Source organism: Onychostoma macrolepis, chromosome 14 (assembly GCF_012432095.1).
Source record: "Onychostoma macrolepis isolate SWU-2019 chromosome 14, ASM1243209v1, whole genome shotgun sequence".
NCBI lineage: Eukaryota > Metazoa > Chordata > Actinopteri > Cypriniformes > Cyprinidae > Onychostoma > Onychostoma macrolepis.
In genome coordinates, this window is record NC_081168.1 from 9951398 (window position 1) to 9973594 (window position 22197).

Consider the following 22197-nt stretch of genomic DNA (forward strand, 5'->3'; position numbering starts at 1 on the left):
CATATTTTCCCCTCTCATCACTTTTTCTATAAGTACCATCCTTATCCAGCTTAATGTCAAAACCACTCCTGCTCACTTCCTATATTTAATTTTTTTCTCACTCACAAATACTGTATGCCCTTCCCCTTGTTTGTAATATGTCATCCTCTCCCTCACTCTATCTCTCTCACTTTCCGTCCCTTTCTCTGACTTTCTTGCTTTCTCATCAACTATGTTTTTTTCATTTTTCTCTTTCTATGTCACTCTTCACATTTATACCATTTAGGGAGGTAAATCTCACTACCCAGAACATATCCCAGTCATTTTTCACCTTATAAAAACAACAACAACAATAATAATAATAATAATAAATGACACGATTTGCGTTAGTTAACTTTAATAGTTAATATTTAATAGTTAATGCATTAACTAACAATTAGTAATGTATTAGTTTTTTTGTACAGTTATAAAATCTATCTATCTATCTATCTATCTATCTATCTATCTATCTATCTATCTATCTATCTATCTATCTATCTATCTATCTATCTAATTGTTTAAGAACTGTCTAGCTTTACTGACTGCAGAAATTTTTTATGGGTTTTATTTATAAATGTATTAATTATTTAATTTTGTTTTTGGAAGTACATAGAAAAGATTATGTGTAATTTGAAAAGAATTTACAGTAAACATCTGTAGGTATTTTGAAGAGAATATTCCCATCTTTATTTATTGTCTTTATTTATTGTTTTAAATCAAAATTTTAAGGTTTGAACCAAACCATAAATATAATTTGTGAAAAAGTAACGATAAAAATAAAACATAGGTCCAAACTTTTTTAGTGTACCCTACTTTCATGTAAATAAAAATAATTATTTAAATGGTAAAGTACATCTACTTTAAAGTATAATCCTATGTATGTATTATTACAGTACTTGTTGTACTGAATTTACATTTTTGCTGATTTTTTTATTTCTTTTTTTTTTTAGAAAGACATTGTGTACAGACAGGATTATTTTCTTACTGCATTACAGTAATGAGATTTTTCCCTCATTTGAGAGAATATGCTGGTCCATAATAGGCTTAATTTTATGTATGCATCTAATTACTCTCTTTTTTTTTTTTCATTTTGTGGTGAAATACATCCCTAGCATCTGTTGGTGAGATTCACCCTTTGGTGTACTGCTTGCTGTTTCACTAGTGTGCTCATTGAGTTCTTGAGCGCTGCTGGGTCCTTCAGCCATTACTCTAAATTCTGTAGGGCCTAATTAACTCCAGCCAGAACAGATGCATTCATTAATGTCAGTGAGTACAGTAGGGAAAAAACGGCACAGATTCAGGTCTGATGCATTGCTGCACTGTAATGTATTGCAGTTTGGTATTAATAGTCATCTTATTATTGATAACATTTCTATATATCTTTAATTCTATTATGAATGAAATGTTTTATTTCTCTGTGTTTGTGTGTGAATAGGCCAGCTGGTGGTGTGTACCTTGTGCTCCTGTGTGATGCAGACCAAGCGCATTTGGCTGTTCTCAGCGCACTTGCTCCCCCTGGTGGCCAGGCTGTGCCTAGTTCCTTTGGAGACCATCGTTTTCGTTAATCGCTTTGCCATGATTTTCACAGGCCTGGAAGTCATCTACTTTTTGGCCTCTAACCTGCTGGTGCCATTTAATCTGGCCAAGACAGCGTACCGGGAGCTTGCACAGGTTAGAGGCTAAAGAGTGAGTTTTAGAACGGACTTGAGAGGGTTAAATCAAAGAAACAAGAATCAAGCTCTTCTCTGTTATATCTGTTAGGTGGTGGAGGTTTATGGGTTGCTGGCTCTCGGTATGTCTCTGTGGAATCAGTTGGTTCTGCCCGTGTTGTTCATGTGTTTCTGGCTGGTTCTGTTTGCTCTGCAAATCTACACATACTTCAGCACACGGGACCAGCCCACATCTAGAGAGAGGCTGCTTTTCCTTTTTCTCACCAGGTGAGTTGAAGTTGAGGCTGCTCTCCTTGTCAATCCTGAGCATTTGACTAAAATGATGGTGCACAGCAACTTACATTCTAAATGTTCTCCAGTATTGCAGAGTGCTGTTGTACTCCGTACTCTCTGCTGGGCCTGGTCTTCACCGTTTCATTCGTTGCTTTGGGTGTTCTCACTCTTTGCAAGTTCTACTTGCAGGGCTACAGGGCTTTCATGAATGACAACACCATGCACAGGTATCATATACCCACCCTGTCACTCAAAAATATTTATTTTCTTATGAAACACAAAATAATGTTGCTATCTTGTTTGGTTAATTAATAACATTTATTTATTAGATTTATTAGATTAAAAAATACAGTAAAAACAGCAATATTGTGAAATGTTATCACAATTTAAAATGACTGTTTCCTATTTTAATGTATTTTAATGTGTAATTTATTCCTGTGATGACAAAGCTGAATTTTCAGCAGCTATTACTCAGAAAGCTATTATAGCAGCAGCTATTACCACAGAAATCATTCTAATATGCTGATTTGCTACTCAAGAAACATTTCTTATTATTATCAATGCTGAAAACTATTTTTTGCTGAAATTTTCTTTTTTGTGGAAACCCTGATACTTTTTGTTGAATAGACAGTTTAAAAGAACAGTGTTTATTTACAATACTAATCTTTTGCAACATTATAAATGTGTTTAGTGTCAAAATGTCTTTTGATCAATTTAATGCATTGAACCTGTCTTATCTCTGCAAAGGAGCTTTTCTTCATGCTTTATACCTCTATTTAAGCTGCCACTCTGTCTTCCATTTAATCTTTCCTTAAGTAACTATACCATTATAACCCTGCTAAACAGTTTGCTAAACAGTTTTTATAACATAATTGACCATGGAAATCACACGAATCCATCAATCGCTCATCTCTCTCTCAGGGGCATGACGGAGGGAATCACTCTTCTGATCCTCGCTGTTCAGACTGGACTGATCGAGCTACAGGTCATCCACAGAGCCTTCCTCCTCAGCATCATCCTCTTCATTGTGGTGGCCTCTATCCTGCAGTCTATGCTGGAGATAGCTGATCCCATAGTGCTGGCGCTGGGAGCCTCCAGAGACAAGTACATAAGGATGATTGTTGAAGTCATATATTTATGTATTATACAAGTGAACATTGTAATTTAATGTTCTGATTATTTTATAATCTTTATTGCCAACAGGAGTTTATGGAAACACTTTCGTGCGGTTAGCTTGTGCTTGTTCCTGCTGGTGTTCCCAGCATACATGTCCTACATGATCTGTCAGTTCTTCCACATGGACTTCTGGCTGCTGATCATCATCTCCTCCAGTATCTTGACCTCATTACAGGTAGAGATCCCACACAAACACACACCATCAGCTCTGAACTACAGCATTAGTGAGTGTGAGAAACAGTATTAAGGAGCAGAAACTGAACAGATATGAATGTGAGAAATTGTAACTCTCAGTATGGCGCTGTAGGAATGTTGTCATTGTGTTGAGATTTTATTCCTGATATGGAATATGTTATTGCAACACAATCTTGACAAACAATTTTGGAGATTTTAATGGATTTTGGTAACATTAGCCATACAAAATGCAGTTCTAATAAAGTGTATTATATGATTTTCTCTGTTTTCTAATATAACGTTTTTAAAAGAACCTTCCCGTTACTTGGATGATGTTTATGTTTCTCGCTAATCATCAAGTTGAACTTCAAGTTGAAACTGGTTCTGTAAGCCTTTACTGTAATTCCTAAAAAATATCCTGTATCTCAGGGAAGTTGAATATAGTTTATTCTTAAAGAAAGGAGAAATGAAACTCTGCTTTAAGATAATCTTTACATCCTGTTTGTGAGGAAATAAATGTACATACAGTAGGTGTTCTACAACTTCATTATTAAGAAGTATTAAAATATATATATATATATATATATATATATATATATACTGTATATATATGATTTTAATGTATTAGTAAATGTTGAAATTAAAACTTTTAAAGGGGTCATATGACGTTGCAAAAAAGAACATTGTTTTGTATATCTGGTGTAATGCAATGTGTTTATGCGGTTTAAGGTTCAAAAAACACATTATTTTCCACATACTGTACATAATTGTTGCTCCCTGCCTTTATTCTATTCCCTGCCTTTCTGAAACGCGTCGATTTTTACAAAGCTCATCATTCTGAGAAGCGAGGTGTGCTCTGATTGGCCAGCTATCCAGTGCATTGTGATTGGCTGAATACCTCAAGCGTGAGATGGAAATGTTACACCCCTCATTGTATTGTGATGGCGTGTCCCAGTGCGACGACACAAAAACAATAAAACTCATTATAAACGAGGCATTTATTGCATCCAGTGGGGACATAATTACTGTTTATAATGACTTATACTGTCTTTTTACGCGTTGCGTTGTGTAAACATTACCATGTCTGCATTTGTGATCGTAGAAACGACAAACAACAAGTACTAACGTTAATCTACACAGCTCAAAACTCGCGTTTGAATCGTCAGTGGCAAATTCTTTAAATAAGAAAACGTACTTACAGGCTGTGAGTCAGAAGTGCCAGACTGTCCTTGCAAAGTTGTAATTGCCCCACTTTATAGAAACAGTCTTTGAGCAGCTGGCAGGCTACTCCCAGGTTCAGGAAATAGTCCTCCGTAAAATATGCTGCACACACTCGAATATTTGGGTTGAACTGTTCTGGAACAGTGTTGTAAATACAACTTAACCACTGATTTCTAGTTGTGTCCTCTTTTGGAAGCCCAAACAAAGTATTTCGGTTTAACAACAAAACACTGTGTCTCCAGGACATGGCGGAGGCAGCAACAATACTACAGCGAAAATGAAAGTCCCGCCTTCTTTCATTGCGTATACATTTGGCTGGTGTTTTGCAAATCTCCCCACACCGTGATGTAGACATGTGGGGGGCATGTTTTATGGGGGCGTGGTCGAGTCTTAACTTTTATAAAGAATATCTCTTTGGTTTTGAGACTTTAGTCTTTGCAACTTCAGGGATCTTATCTATGCACAAACAGCTTGTAACACTCCAAAGAGAAAGGAAAACTTGAAATCGCATCATATGACCCCTTTAAATGTTTTAGATTTATTTTTATTTTTTGTTCATGTTACCTATAATGTAGTTAAACTAATGTTAACAAATGCAAAGGTATTGTAAAGTGTTACCAATATTTTATAATAAATATAATAATAATGTTTATTAATATTTAATTATAATAAATAGTGATATTTTATGTTTACATTTTTATTAATACCAACAATTGTCATATTTCCAACTTTTTATTAATAAAAATGTGTAAAAATAGTAATAACTAATTACCAATATATATATATATATATATATATATATATATATATATATATATATATATATATATATATATAAATATATTAATAATAATTAATACATTTCAATAATTTTTGAGTAAATGTGAAGTAAGTGGTGATTGGACCAATTTCTACATTATATATAATCAGCATTTTTTTTAATGTTTTTGAAGAAAGTCTCTTATGCTCACTAAGGCTGCATTTATATGATTTAAATATTGTAGTGTGTGTATGTGAAATATTGTGAAATGTTATTATAATTTAAAATGACTGTTTTCTTTTTCATATATCTTAAAATATAATTTATTCCTATGATGCAAAAAAAAAAGTAAATATTAAGAAATAATTACTAATATATATATATATATATATATATATATATATATATATATATATATAAATAATAAACAATATAATGGTATAATTGGACCAATTCTTACATTATATATAATCTGCATTTCATCGGCCATCCACCACTCTGCTCTCTAGTCACTGGCTCTGAAAAACCTATTACATTTGTGTAGGAGTTGTGATTGTTGCTGATTTGTGTAATGTGAAATTCAACTGTTGTCCCTGTTTTACACTCTTTGACTCTCAGGTGCTGGGCACGCTGCTGATCTACGTGCTCTTCATGGTGGAGGAGCTCCGCAAGGCTCCGGTGGAGAACATGGATGATGTCATCTACTGGGTGAACGGCACCTACAGGCTGCTGGAGTTCCTGGTTGCGCTGTGCGTGGTGGCGTACGGCGTGTCAGAGACAGTGTTTGGGGAGTGGACTGTGATGGGCTCCACCATCGTACTCATCCATTCTTACTATAATGTGTGGCTGAGGGCCCAGCTGGGCTGGCAGAGTTTCCTGCTCCGCAGAGATGCTGTCAACAAGATCAAGAGCCTGCCTACAGCTTCTCACCAACAACTCCAGCAGCACAATGACATCTGTTCCATCTGCTACCAGGTGTGTGTTTGTGATGGATGTCCAGACACATTCTGTAGCACTCATCTCCTTGTGTATTTCTGTGCTAGATTGATGGTGGGTTCAGTTAGGGTGCATCACTGTTGTTCATACAATCCTCTAAGTGTTAAACTTATGCGCATAATTTGTGCCACACCATTTATATTATATACATGGACATATCTAATATTGCGTGGTTTGCTGAGGAAGGACTTTTCCAAGCGATTGGATTTAAGATATTTTTATTTGCCGGTCAATATTGTAGATTTACTTTGAACGAGCCTTATCCAGAGACTAGAATATAATAGAGATTTGGGGGTGAGCTGTACATTCATAACAAGGCAAGTACAAGGCAAGGCAAGTTTATTTATACAGCACATTTCATACACAGTGGTAATTCAAAGTGCTTTACATAAAAGGAAGTGTAATAGTCATTAAAAAATAATCACAACAATAAAAACAAGTAAATTATATAAAAATTGATTTTAAATGAATTTAAAACAGTTAAGAATAGAAAATGATTATACATAAAATACAGTGCAATTAGTTCGGACGTAGCACAGTGCTCATTCAACAAATGCACAGCTAAACAGATGAGTTTTGAGTCTGGATTTAAATGTGGCTAATGTTTTAGCACATCTGATCTCCTCTGAAAGCTGGTTCCAACTGCGGGCGGCATAATAGCTAAAAGCCTTGGTATTTCTAACTGACTCGATCCTAATGATCTGAGTGGTCTGTTAGGTTTATATTCAGTGAGCATATCTGCAATGTATTTAGGTCCTAGGCCATTGAGTGATTTATAAACGAGTAAAAGTACTTTAAAATCAATCCTAAATGTAACTGGAAGCCAGTGTAAGGACCTGAGGACTGGTGTGATATGCTCAGATTTTCTGGTTCTAGTCAGAATCCTGGCAACAGTGTTCTGGATGAGCTGCAGCTGTCTAATGGTCTTCTTTGGAAGGCCGGTGAGGAGACCATTACAATAATCCACCCTGCTGGTGATAAAGGCATGAACAAGTTTCTCCAAGTCTTGACTGGAAACAAAACATCTAATTCTTGCAATGTTTTTGAGATGATAGTATGCTGCTTTAGTTACTGCTTTGATATGACTACTAAAACTAAGGTCTGTCTCCAGAATCACCCCAAGATTTTTAGAAACCATAAAAAAACATCCACTTAAATATTAACATATGAACCACCTGGCAACCATTCACAACTCCTTAGCATTAGGGGTGCAGGTACTATATCAGTTATCAGCCGATATTTGATTTTTATAATTTGTTGGTATGAGGTAAAATTGTATATATATATATACAGTGAGGAAAATAAGTATTTGAACACCCTGCTATTTTGCAAGTTCTCCCACTTAGAAATCATGGAGGGGTCTGAAATTGTCATCGTAGGTGCATGTCCACTGTGAGAGACATAATCTAAAAAAAAAAATCCAGAAATCACAATGTATGATTTTTTAACCATTTATTTGTATGATACAGCTGCAAATAAGTATTTGAACACCTGAGAAAATCAATGTTAATATTTGGTACAGTAGCCTTTGTTTGCAATTACAGAGGTCAAACGTTTCCTGTAGTTTTTCACCAGGTTTGCACACACTGCAGGAGGGATTTTGGCCCACTCCTCCACACAGATCTTTTCTAGATCAGTCAGGTTTCTGGCCTGTCGCTGAGGAACACGGAGTTTGAGCTCCTCCAAAGATTCTCTATTGGGTTTAGGTCTGAGACTGGCTAGGCCACGCCAGAACCTTGATATGCTTCTTACAGAGCCACTCCTTGGTTATCCTGGCTGTGTGCTTGGTCATTGTCATGTTGGAAGACCCAGCCTCGACCCATCTTCAATGCTCTAACTGAGGAAAGGCGGTTGTTCCCCAAAATCTCGCAATACATGGCCCCGGTCATCCTCTCCTTAATACAGTGCAGTCGCCCTGTCCCATGTGCAGAAAAACACCCCAAAGCATGATGCTACCACCCCATGCTTCACAGTAGGGATGGTGTTCTTGGGATGGTACTCATCATTCTTCTTCCTCCAAACACGTTTAGTGGAATTATGACCAAAAGTTCTATTTTGGTCTCATCTGACCACATGACTTTCTCCCATGACTCCTCTGGATCATCCAAATGGTCATTGGCAAACTTAAGTCGGGCCTGGACATGTGCTGGTTTAAGCAGGGGAACCTTCCGTGCCATGCATGATTTCAAACCATGATGTCTTAGTGTATTACCAACAGTAACCTTGGAAACGGTGGTCCCAGCTCTTTTCAGGTCATTGACCAGCTCCTCCCGTGTAGTTCTGGGCTGATTTCTCACCTTTCTTAGGATCATTAGGGTGCAGGTACTATATCAGTTATCAGCCGATATTTGATTTTTATAATTTGTTGGTATGAGGTAAAATTGTATATATATATATATATAGAGAGAGAGAGAGAGAGAGAGAGACTGATATTGAAAATTTATTTGTGAAAGGGTTTGTTTACCTTACTCAACATACATTAAACATAATAATTATAATTATAATAAATTTCTTATTTATATTATTATTATTAATTATACTAATAATATAATAATTTACCATTGTTATAATAATGATGAAGAAGATTATGATAACAATAATACTGAATAATACTAATAATTTATATCAATGACAAATTATTATAATTAATAATAATGTACAAAGAATATTATTATTATTACTACTACTCAAAATATAGTAAACATAATAATAATAATTTTTCTTCATATATTATTATTATTATTATGATTATTATTATTATTATTATTAATTATACTAATAATATCATAATTTGCCCTTGTTGGAATAATGATGAGGATGATAACAATAACTTATTATTAATAATAATTGTATTATTATTATTATTATTATTATTATTATTACTACAGTTTTTTTCAGTCGCTTTGGTGCATTTCTCAGATCGTCCTTAATATTTGCAAAGTATGTGCATTTCTCAAAACAATTCGTACAAACAGCACCACACAATGGATTTCCTGCAAAAGCCTGTAACTTACTCAAAATCTTTAGTTCATCTCTCAAAAGTAAGTATTTATGTCAATGAACATATCAGTGCCATCAGAATGAAAAGTCCTTGTGTCATTGTTCACAAACAAGATAGGCAAAACGCTTAGTCATGTTGTCAATATAACAGTGCGCTCTGTTAGTATTACCTGATGTAAACTATGGCAACACTTTGGATGACAGTCACTGTATTGAAATGCAGAAGGCTGCAGAAACCGCAGACAAATGTAAATAATCAGTTGCATGAATGTACCAAAGAAATCGCAACTGCTTTTATGATGTGCACAAGTGAATAGATGATGTGGATGTTGAACAAGTAGTTTTGAAAATTTCATTTCTGATCTGAGAAATGCACCAAATTGACTGAGAAAAACGGTATTATACTAACAATTTGCCGTTGTTATAATATTGATGATGATAACAGTAATTGTATTATTATTATTATTATTAATAATTTTATAATTTTTTTAATAACTAACCTCTTCTTTTCTTGAATCTAGGACATGACGTCAGCTGTTATCACCCCCTGCAGTCACCTCTTCCATGCTGGCTGCTTGAAGAAGTGGTTGTATGTACAGGAGACCTGCCCTCTTTGCCACAACCAGCTGAAAGGCTCATTACAACCCGGCTCTTCAACACAGGACGCCCCGCCACAAGAGCACCCAATACAGCCAGCAGGTGATCTGGACCCTTCACAGCATCCAGAGTCAGATTCAACCCTCCAGGTTCCCCAGCAAGACGACACCACTCTCGCTTCAGCGTCAGACCTCACGGCTGGGCTAAAAGACGACGGTGACACTCCTGCCTGCTCCTCCCAATCCTAAAACCTGCCTTGAGCCAAACCCAACTCCACACACTGCTGGCCAAAAGACAGTGTTACAGCAGAGGGTCTGATGGGAAACCGTCAGCCCTCTCTGTACACTTGGAATGCTCCTAAGACATCTATACAATCTAAATCCTTCTACCGTCCCCCTCTCATCCAGAAAATCACAGAATCCAGAGCTCAGAAAGCTTATCTGAGGTGAAAAGAATCATTTCACCCCTTCCACATCTGGATCTACTAAAACACCAGCTCTTCCCCACCCTTTATTACGAAACTACAATCTCCAGCGAACACCAACCTGAATGTGATCATGTGACCCTTCAATATAGTGCTGTGATGCTCTGTAGGCACTTAGCACATATCCACTAGCACGCTCTCAGTATCCAATAGCAGTAGCCCATCTTTTTTCTGTTCTCTATTTGTTTTATTGAGAGAAAATATATATACATATATGCCACTGCATTTGCACTAATGTAACATAAAGCAATGCTCCAAAGTTCGTCTTGTCTGATACCAAATATTTTGGTGTGTATGCATTGAATCAAGTTATATATGAAATATATACCCATGTACAAATATATCTGTAAAGGAGTTTTGATATGCAAAAGTACAGTGTTAAGCAGCATCGAGTGTCATGAAGCGGCCTCAGGCTTATATGAACGCTGCGCCTCTAGCGACCTCTAGTGGCTGTAGTGGGAAGTGCCTTTGGCTGTGGATAAACACTATGACCGTTTAGAAGAGTCAATTTCATACTCATCAGTATTTGGCATTTAGCGCATTTGTGAATATGAATACATTCGAGAATGTATGAGCACACTTTGCCAATGCCGTTTTTTTTTTACTAAGTGTTTAAGTTAATATAGTTAATATTGTTTGTTAAACGAATGGCGTTTGGCTTGTGGGATTTTAAATCTCCAAAAAAGGTTACTTTTATCTAAACCACCAGATTTTCTTTTTTTATTATTAAAAAAAGCTGTTACAGCTATTTTCCATTTAAAAGCAAATCTGAATGAGAATGGAGAGTATAATTCTAATAGCATTCTGAATTTATCTACTTTTTTTTTTACAAAGCATAAATGTGGAATGATGTTCTGTGAAGGCTAACTTTGTTTGAATTGCAGCTGAATTCAGTAAAATATGCCTGAAGTCTGAACGTGAACCTGAATGTCAGAATAAATCCAAACCTAAAGTATGAAATATTTGTCTTGGCTTTCTTCCACATTGCCTTTCTGAGTCGTAAAAAAAAAACACATTCAGTGCTCTTAAACCCACCTGTGATGATGATGATGATGATGATGACGATAATAATAATAATTTGTTAATATGCATTCATTTAATAATTATTTTATTCATGAATTTAATTGTTTCATGTCATCTTTAACAAATCTGTTAAATCAAAATGAATATCCATTTTTCAGTTTTGTACATTATAATGGTGTGATACCTAAATTAAATTTTGGCATTTAAAATACCTCTTTTTAGTTTTTAGTGTTTCATAATAAAATTTTAATATTGACCGTTTAACGGTTATTGGACATAACCTTAAAACCTCTTCTGCTCTTTAATCTAGGACATGTAATAAATAAATAAACATTTAGTGAATTTATCCTCCTTACTTCATACAGCATGAATATGTGATGTTCTGTTTGAATTGCAGCTGAATTCAGTAAAATATGCTTGAACGTGAGCCTGAATGTCAGAATAAATCCAAACCTAACCTATGAAACATTTGTCCTGGCTTTCAAATAAGACCTACAGGGCTCTTAAACCCACCTGTGATGAATCAAACAGACCCACACCTGAGTGCTGAGGTAATGTCAGACTGCTGAAACCATCAAAACATCTGATGAAGAGACACAGACAGGATATGCACTCATTTCCTGGCATTCACCATCTTTCAGAGGTCTGAAGATCACTTGCTTTCCTTCCCTGCTTATAGAGTTAGTGTACACCCCATATCTGTGCAGTAGTCATAGTCATAACTATGTAAGTCTTTTACTGTACGATTTGGAAATGCGATAAACAGTTTGACGTTATGGCATACACATTTTCCTGCTGTATTTGAGCGCAGTGTGAGGTGTCTCAGTGCAGGCAGATGCGAGCATTTATCTGCTTTTCCTGTGTGAGCACTTTAACTCCCTTTAGCATGAGGGGCAGGAAGAGAGAATGGAGGAAACATTAGCAAATCAAAGAACGCTACCCTTTGACCCTTGTCCATCCTTCTGATCAAAGTTAGCTTTGAACTCCGACCTTTGTGTAAAAAAGAAAAAGAAAAAGTTACAAAAAATACATGTGAAACGCAAGAACAAAGCACTTGGTCATTTTGGAAAGGCCAGATATTCCCTAGGTACTTTTTCTCATGGAACCAGAGTATAAATTATGTTGTCTTCACAAGTCCCCTCCAGTGTGAGTTTCTCCTCCACCCATTTCAGTTTGTGTGTCTCTCAGTGTGTGTGTGTGTGTGTGTGTGTGTGTGTAAAGGCCTCCAACGGAACAGCCAGTTTAAGGTCAAGTGTCACAGCAAAGTATCATTTTTCTCTTCTGACCTAAATCTTGATTATAAAGTACATTTACTCAAAAGTAAGTCTACTATCACAATTTAACTCTGATGTTTTAAACGGACAGTGTAACCAAAAATTCAATGACAGTGCCAGTTGCTATTTACTTCCATTTTATGAAAAAAAAAAAAAAATGCCATGAAAGTGAACAATGAGTGAGTCTGTCAGTCCCTCGCATTCTCTTTTCGTTTCTCTGAAGAACTTCATACGGGTTTGGAATAACATGAGCGAGAACATAAGGTTTTTAGAGACAGTAACTGTATCTTTACTCAAATTCTTTTCCTAATTGTGTTTCCATGTGTGGCCACAAGATGGCAATGTTGGGCTGTCAACCATTAACCATGCGTCTCCTCCGATCCTCTGAGGAGTCCGAAACACTTTCACGATTTCTTTTCTTTTCCACAAATCACAGACTCTCTTAGTCGTATGCACACATTTTAGCAGTTGTCATAATCACCATGGAGCTGAAACTCTTATTTCTCAATTTCCTATAACGTCAAACTGAGATGGAAAACAAAGTCAGAGGTAATAATGGATATTTTGGTGCATTACGTAGGCTACACAACACAATTGCTTTCTCGCAGTCTGACCTTGACGCGAAAAAAGAAGTGTTTTTCATGTTGTACGAATTTACGTCATTTTATCAAAACTAGGCCTACCTGACAGTGTTAATAGACAATTTCTTTAAATAAATATAAATATAGGTTATAGCCTAAATGTTGACATGCGGCCTTATGGTTTGAAACAGATAAAAGTACTGACTGAATATCTCACGTGACAAGAACTTTGTTTTCAATTCTGATTTATTTTATGTTTATTCAATTCAATTATATCATCAACGACAGCGTGATTTATGTGGACATCTGTTTTACAAATCAAATCGAATTTGTCGCTGTCAGCAATATGATTAGTAATATTATATAAAGGTTAATTTAAGCATTTTGATCAGATTATCGTAAATACAGGCACGTGTTTTTATTTTTTTAAAGATTGCAAATTGATTTTTTCCCCATGCACATAGGCTACACACACACACATGCACACGAAGCTATATTTAAGTGATGCACAAAAAGCGTTTTAATATGCTAAGTAACAAGTCTGTTTCTTGTTTGGACACATGAAAATACACTTTTTCCACTGAGCCTGCTTGTGTAGTTTCTGCCACTTTAAACTGCTGTGTGGGAATATAAATATACAGGGACCCAGGGGGAGCAGAATTCCCCTCTGCCTGACCAGCACTGGATCGGACGGGACTCACACTTCCTCTGTCCGCTGTCTGTGGAGGATTTCATTTAGCTCTAGTACAATATCCATTTCCCCGTGCATGCATATGCTCATTTTTGCACATTTCTAAAATATCATAAAGCTTTATAGCATCGCATTCTAAAATCTAAAACAAAACTGCTGTTGTGTGAAAAATGAAAAACACAAAGTGCTGCTTTGTAAATGATTTTGCGCTCCTAGCATTTACTCCTGTATAGGCTATATTACTGTCGTTTTATATCGATTCTGACAAAGCAGCTGTTAAACTGTTTGGGTCTGTACTATCCAGTTTTGTTTGATGCGTTTACTATCATTTATATCTATGCTACTATCAGAACAGATGTTTTATGGATTATAAAATCTGTACATGACTTTTTTTTTCTTTTTCTTTTTATCAGCAATGTTTTTAAATACAATATAGACTATGCGTCTTTAAATGTTGTCTATTAAATAATTTAATCATATTAGTAATTCATTTTTTATTTATAACAATAATCTGTTGACAAATCTGCAACAAAGTTCACATTTTGCTCTAACGGCCTATTTACTAAATATTTTAAAGACTAATTATGATACTATTTTTATAGCCTACTAATTAATAATTTCCTCACATCAGTTGTCAAATATATCACATGGGCTAATGTCTCTCGTACATAAAAACTCATTATTTCGATGACAGGTGATCTCTGTTTAGTCTACTTCATCGTGGTCTTAATTCTATTCCACAAACGTGTTTTAAGAATAATATCCTAATATTGACCGCGGCTGCTTGGGGCTGTTTCACTAACCAAAAAAAAAAAAAAAAAAGAAAGAAAAAAAAAAAAAGTTCTATTACAAAAGTATTTAAAAGTTCATTTTTTACCTGGATGTAAACAGACGCTCAGAAACAGCGTTCGCCTAGCAGGTAACCATAGCAACAGTAGGCTGCTGGAGCACTTTGTGTTAGGATCATTATCGATATTTTAACAAAAAATTAATAAAGAAACACTGTCATTATTTATCACGTTATTACATTTTACATTTCTCAAAAAAATAAAAATAAAAAATAAATAAATAATGCTCTCTTGTTTTGTTTAAAAAGTCTTTAGGATAGTTGTCATTTGCTTAACTGTGTCAGGGGCGCCAAAAGACAACTTGAACAGCTCGAGACGAACCTCAACACCCCGAAATTTCCATGAAAAATCCCTTTTAAAAGTCCAACCCTTTAAAGTTCTTAAATAATCCTCACACTAGTCCAGTATTTAAACAAACTTACTGTGCCTTTTCTGAAATAACCTCACAATATTAAAAAAACAACAACTTTGCGTTCATGTGAACCACATCAATTTGGCTTTAATCGCGCGCTCCGGTGGGCAGTTGCTGCGTGACATTTAACGCGCGGCGCATAACTTCTTTCTGGTTTTCTCTCTAAACACGCCGCTCGCTAAGTGGGCAGGGCTGGCTGTGATATCTAATTAGGCGACGGGCTTCGTGGTTGGGTGGACAGCTAATGGTAGTTCGGCTTTACTTATGTTTGGGGGGCGGCCCTGCGTGCGCAGTCACTCCCTCCTCCTCTTCCTCCTCCCTTTGGGGTTAGTTTGCTTGTGTTTAGTTCCCAGAGACAGTCAAATCGGATTCCTTTGGGAAAGGACACAAATCACTCCCGTTTGAACAAGGGGAACAGCGAGGGAGCTGTCTCCACAAGGGTCCACCTCTCCTGGTTGATTTCATATTGCTCATTCATGTGATTTGATCAGAGAATACTCTTTGTGGAGAAAGACAGGAAAGGAAAGGAGGAGAAAATAAAGAAAAAAAAAAGTCTCTGGATGATGACACTTGATCTAACCCTCAGCGAAGCCCGTTCTTGATTCTATTGTTTCTTAAAGTGACATTAGACTTTTTTTTTTTTTTTTTGTGCAAGCTAGACCAAAGGGACCTCCAGTCTAATCTTGCAGTTTTTGTTTGTTTGTTTGTTTGTTTGTTGCACGGTGTTCCCAAACCTGGATGTTGACATCTCGCGTTTCTTTTGGCACGTCGCTCTATTTTCTGTTTCAGAGAGGAAGCGCTAATAGAGACAAACGCGGTGACACCTGCTCACCCATACACTTCTCCTTGTCTTTTTTTAACGGAGCGATCAAAAGAAGCAAGCGCCGACTGAGACGGTGACAGGAGTCTGTTTTCATGTTCGGGATTCAAGACAGCATTCAAAGGAGCGGGAGTAGTATGAAAGAAGAGCCCATCGGTGCCGGGATGAACGCTGTCCGGTCATGGATGCAGGGTGCCGGAGTGTTGGATGCGAACACAGCCGCTCAGAGGTAAGCCGGCGGCGGTCTTCAGCGCTACGGGAACAGCTAGACGGAATATTGTGCGCTTATCATCCTGGGACGACACAAAACGCTCTTGTATATCACCCTAATCAGTGCGCGATATCTGCTTATTAATAACCAGGTGACAAAGAGATTGATTTATTGCTGCGATAAGTTCGTAGCATCCTCTTCGGCGTGCTGATGGCACCAATACACAGAAAGCTTGAGTTGCAAGTCACATTAAAACGGTTTTTATTAGCCTATTTCTAACATTATTATTTTTAACGTTAAAACAGCCATAAGCGTTTGCTTCTAAATGACTTTGCAGCCACTAGTTTTGCGTTGATTCTGTAGCTTTAAATTTTAAAGGCTGAATTTGAAAGACAATCCAGACCAGTAGTTTTTTATAAGCAGCTGAACAGAGTTCTTAGATTGAGTTATATTTATATTAATTATTTTTTGATTAACAACAATTAAATCTCTTGTTTTTATGCTATTTAAGAGAATAAAATAATTAATGAAGTCTCACTGGCTGTTTTTAAAAGACTTAATAGGCTACTTTTAAGTAGCCTATTTGTTTAAACTATTAAACTGTCAAAAGTAGGCCTACATTTTAAGAGCTTTTGCACTGCAATTTGAAAACTAAAAAATGCATTTTGATCATTTTAAGGAAATTGTAATTAAATTATGACAAAACAATTGTTTTTTTTTTAATTATATATATATATATATATATAAATATTTGATCCTCTCTCTCTGTCTTGTATGTGTTCATAGTGGAGTGGGTCTTGCTCGAGCACACTTTGAGAAGCAGCCTCCTTCAAATCTTCGCAAATCCAACTTCTTCCACTTCGTTTTAGCGCTATACGACAGACAAGGACAACCCGTGGAAATTGAAAGAACTTCTTTTATTGGATTTGTTGAAAAAGAAAAGGCAAGTGAAACGTTCTCTTTTGCATATTGGTTTTGCAAATTTGAATGAAAATGCATAGCGTGTCAATTCTGATAATTAGATAAAATGTCATTGATATTAGCCTAAAGTTGAAAGCTTATTTGCCTATAGGCTACACAATAAATAATATTCTTGCATTAAATCACTGTTCTGCATGAATCTCTTAAAACCTCAATTTAATTTTTTTTTTTTTTTTTTTACATATTCATCCTTTATAATTTAAGAGAGCCTTTTATATTTGTTCCTTTCAGTACTTTATGCATTTACTAACAAATCTGTAGGCTAGCTATATTTAGCATAAATATTACAGTGATAACCTAAGGTCATAACATTAATATTCCCTTTCAAGATGCTATTTAAAAAATTAAAAAAAAACTAATTATTTTTATTATTGTGAAGGACCACATGCTGTTTAATAAAAATACTCCACACAAATAAAATGTTTCAAGCGCTTGTAAATTAATCATAGTGAGCGAAGTGTCTGGTTTCATTAAAAGATGTGACTATTAATACATACTGTATATTTAATCACTTTGTACACATCTATACCCCGGGCACATTGTTATTAAATTGTGAAATCACACTGTACAATACACAAGACTTATTATATAATTTTTTTAAAGTATTTTTAACTCGTTCGTTTACTCAGTGAAAATGTGTTTTGTACCTCTTTTTCTTATTCTTTTCTTTTTGTGTGTGTGTGTCTCGGCTGGCTAATGTGCGTTAGCAGTTTTTTTCGGCCTCCTGGTCCGCAGGGGAATAGCCGGTCTGACTCACGGGGCTCTTCAGAAATAGTAAAATAGCCTAGGTTTTTCTTGCTAACCATCGAATTTATTTTTGCAGGAAAGTACTGGAGAAAAGACAAACAATGGGATCCATTACAGATTGCAGCTTCTTTACAGCAACGGTAAGAAGAAACTCATCATCTAAGACTCACTGAACTTTGCATAAACACATTTACTTCAGCGCGACAATCTGAATAAAATAAAAAGACAGCGAGACTGATAGAACGACATGGAGGAGTGACTAAGAAATAAATCATTCATTATGTAACTAGATCAGAATGATGCAAATGAATACAATGTCCTGAAATAATAATAATAATAATAATGATAATAATAATATACTGTTATAACAATTCGTATAATTGTTCAAACAAAAGAGATTAAAATGCGCAGCAAAGTCGTAGCGTTTTAACTATAAACATTAATGAAACGCAAAACGATCCCCATTAGTGCACTTTTCCGGTTACGCGTTTTCCAGAAATCTGCACTTCATTTTTGATGGAAGCTAATGGCCTGGCCATAATGAAAGTATACTCTTTTCTGTCTACTAATGTGGTAAATGACAACCAGGCGTTTGAAAATTTGTTGACGGCGGTCCTTAACGATCCTCAACCTTTTTATAAGACGTTTTTAACATAGGCTATATTTTGATTTTTGATTTTGTTGAAAATCATGTTTTCTGTGATTGTTATTTTTTATTATGTCTATTTCACTATTTTATAAGCTGTAAATTTTTCTTGAGCTTTTTCCTTCTAAAAGCTATTTTTATTCTTAGTTTATGTGGGTCTATAAATTTGAGTTTCATCCAAAGTCATTTTTTCATAATCCTTTAACACTCTCTGCAGTCTATGTTGGGTTGGGTTGTCTAGACATTTGAAGCATCTATGTTGTATTAAAGGCATGTCATTGTGAAATATAAATATATACCTGCCGGATTCATTTCTGATCCATGTTTATGCATATGACCTGCATTGTATTGTGAGTTAAAGAGGACTTATCTTCTCTCCTCTACAGGCATCAGAACAGAACAGGACTTTTATGTACGCCTGATTGACTCCATGACCAAACAGGTAGGACGTTATTTCAAAATCCCCACGGTTCGCTGGTGAATCGTCTGGTGAGAGTCTATGTGTGATATGCAGCGAGAGTGAACGTGTGCATGTGTGCCGTGCACCCTGGTGAGTTTGGGGTTACACACTCTAGCATGCCTCAGGGGCACTCGGATCGGTTAGTGTCTAAATATGACATACTCTCTCTGGGACATCATTTAAGATGACTGAGCGTATGCATGTATTTATGTGCATACGTGTGACAGTGAGATTGATAGCTAAAGAGGGAAAGAAAGAAAGAGACTTTCAGTTGTATTCGTTGTCTGTCACAGGGGATTATCCAGCGGTGCCTTTCAGTGTTTAAACAGCAGAAGTTTTTGAGTGTGTGTTTATGCGCGTGACTTGCAGATAGTGCATATTCAAATGTTTTGTGGGAACAGATGTTTGTTATGAACACACACGTATGAAGGTTGTTAGAGTTTGTCAAATTAATATTGGGCATATATTGGGCAGGTTGTGAGCTTTAACCCCTGGAGAAAAACTCATATGAGAAAACACAGGGCAGAAGGAGTGACCTCACAATCTCATATGTGGCGCTCTTCCTTTTCACCCTAAAACAGAAACAGCCTCTCCCTCTCCCTCTCCCTCTCCCTCATTCTCTCTTTCCCACTCGTCCCCTCGTTTCCTCTCCCATGATCTCTGTCTATAAATGTTGTTTTGAAGACACTTTAGGGAAGTGTATTCAACAGCGATTACAGCTGCGAGTCAAGATGTGTGACAATAAATTTTAGTTCATAAGTATAAATGAGAGAAATTTTTTTAGAATACATTTGTAATCAAATAAATATGCAAAGCTGTTTTGATTAATAACTAAAATAATTGTGTTTCTTATGAGCCGTTTTCATAATAGTCATTTTGTATGACAAGTAATATGTGTGTATGTGTAACCCCGGCTAGGATGAAGTGTGTATGGATATGAGGTAATTAGCAGGCGTTGTGACAGACAACCTGCTAACGCTCTGAACACTTAGTATATCATGTGATTTAAACATGCCAGCATGCTTACCCTGTTGTTCCACCCTGTTGCTACTGTTTTGCTTTGTTATGTGTGTGCGTGTGCTTATTGAGATGTGGAGAGTGAGAGAAATACTAAAACTCATCTTACAGTTATTTTAATTTGATCTTTATTTTGTCTAAAAGTATGAAACATTTAGTCTTTTACAGAATGTATTCTTATTTATTTTGAAAAACAACAACTATAAATTAATGTATTAATTATGTAATCATTTTTAAGATTTATTTTACAAGTATTACATATATTTTTTTTATATATTTAATTTTTTGAAAAAAAGCAAATACTACATTTTCACTTATATACTTGTTGTCATGACCCAAAGCATTAATTTCTATTCAGAAATTCCTACTACAAAATTACATTTGGCTCAAACAGTTCTGCAGCTCCCTTTTCTGTATTGTGTGATTTGTTTGTGGTTCATAATTTCCTTTGCACGAATGTTTATGTGCGAGAAGCTAGGTGCTGTTACTGATGCTAGTTCTTGCCCTCGCTCTGCTCAGCGGTTTGGCCGGCATGTAGCGGGACAGATTTATGTGTGTGGGTGAAAGGCAGGAGCGTTGTGCTGAGGGAGAGAGACTGTTCTCTGACACCCCTGAGGTAAATACAGTGGCCAGGGGGACTGGCCTCGGCTCAGCCTTTCACTGAGTGTCTCAATAAAAAGCCGTTTATCTCCCCAGGGTTGTCTCCCACGTGCACATATATTACCGGCTGATTTACTGGCTATTTCTGTGGCAAACGGCCCTGCCATACCTGTTAATGATGTGGTGCCACTGAGTGAGCGAGAAAGAGAGATAGTGTGTGTGAAAGAGAGTTTGGCAGCCAAGTCAACATGCTAGCTAGTGTCAGATAGTAAAGCACGGTACTTTGGTAGTTATATAAAAATGTGCAAAATCTGTACCTTTAGGGGTACAACTGCTTGACAGTGTGGCAGTACTGTTAAAGGAACAACTGCACCTTTTCACAGTAGTACCTAAAGGGTACATATTGTCACGCTGAGGTACAAAGTTGTCTTTTTAAGGGTACCAGTGACAAGCCCCCAAAGGTACAACTTTTGTACACACAGAAAAAAAGGGGTCAGAATTGTACCTTTTGGGGTACAACAGCTTGTCAGCTGGTACCCTTAAGGACATATTTGTACCTTTTTTTTTTTTTTACCCCAATTAGGTACATATTAGTACCTTAAGGGTACTTATTACTTTTCTAAGGTATTAATATGTACCTAATAGGGGTAAAAAAGGTACAAATATGCCCTTTTAAGAGTACTGCTCCAGTGACAAGCTGTTGTACCCCAAAAGGCAATTTTAGCCCCCCTTTTTTTCTGTGTGTATTGTTTTTCTGACAGTGTAGGTACTTGGAATTATCATGATATAATGTCCAAAAAACATGGCAAATGCCGCTCAGCTCAAGACTTTTTCACTACATTTACCAGAATCCCTTTCTCAAACGCTCCCATATTTGCAAACAATAACTTTTTTTAAGGGGCAAGGTTGTCAAAGGAATTTTTGAGTGTGAAATTCAGTCATTCAGTTTTTTGTGAGGGTGAAAAATTTACTAACACAGATTTTGATACATGATCAAGTTGCTCACATGGTTTTGCCGCATTGACCAAAAGAAAGTTGCTTTGTATGAATGTGATATTAATAAATTACTGACAATGCACAATGGACACACAAAATTTCGCCAAGATTTAGCTGATGTAATCATACCTTTTTGTGTTAAGACCTTAAGCCTGGCCCTGCTTTAGATTTTTCTGCTCTCGTTGTCATTTGACTGCGCCGTTTTTTTTTTTTCTCGTCCATGTCAGCGTGAAACACGGTTTAGCTTATGACAGAGTGTTAGCTGGTCTTTAAATGCCTTTTGGAAAACCCGGTCCAAAACCACTCTGCGGTGAGCAGTCAGCCTACGTATGCTGAGGAGTGCTCGCAATGTGTTTAAGATTTCCCATTAAAGCCCCATAACTCTGTACAGAGAGGCTACAGAGCGCCTCTCCACTCAGCATGTGCTGGCTTTGGCAGTGTCAGGCGGGAGGGCTGATGAGCAGGTTTATAGAGCTGTTCAACACACACTTCTCTTTAGCACTTAGCAAGGCGGTAAAGTC

The 22197-nt window shown here is 36.3% G+C and overlaps 2 protein-coding genes across 8 annotated transcripts in view; both read left to right on the plus strand.

Moving 5' to 3' along the window:
* rnf145a (ring finger protein 145a) overlaps window positions 1-11338 on the plus strand; it is a 28892-nt gene extending 17554 nt beyond the window's left edge. For all 3 annotated transcript variants that reach the window (XM_058798866.1, XM_058798867.1, XM_058798868.1), the window contains exons 5-11: window positions 1454-1689; window positions 1780-1955; window positions 2048-2188; window positions 2883-3065; window positions 3165-3312; window positions 5911-6267; window positions 9810-11338. In XM_058798866.1, coding sequence (XP_058654849.1) covers window positions 1454-1689; window positions 1780-1955; window positions 2048-2188; window positions 2883-3065; window positions 3165-3312; window positions 5911-6267; window positions 9810-10133 — 1565 coding nt within the window. In that variant the 3' untranslated portion in view covers window positions 10134-11338. The remainder of the gene's footprint in view (window positions 1-1453; window positions 1690-1779; window positions 1956-2047; window positions 2189-2882; window positions 3066-3164; window positions 3313-5910; window positions 6268-9809) is intronic.
* A 1751-nt stretch (window positions 11339-13089) lies between these two features.
* The window catches only part of ebf1a (EBF transcription factor 1a), a 139629-nt gene continuing 130521 nt past the window's right edge, over window positions 13090-22197 (plus strand). The window contains exons 1-5 of one of the 5 annotated variants that reach the window (XM_058797916.1): window positions 13090-13215; window positions 15988-16247; window positions 17016-17172; window positions 18034-18097; window positions 18990-19045. In XM_058797916.1, the coding sequence (XP_058653899.1) occupies window positions 16114-16247; window positions 17016-17172; window positions 18034-18097; window positions 18990-19045 (411 nt within the window). In that variant the 5' untranslated portion in view covers window positions 13090-13215; window positions 15988-16113. Of the gene's footprint in view, window positions 13216-15495; window positions 16248-17015; window positions 17173-18033; window positions 18098-18989; window positions 19046-22197 lie in introns of those variants that run through there. The other 4 variants (XM_058797917.1, XM_058797920.1, XM_058797918.1 and 1 more) reach the window with 4 other exon arrangements.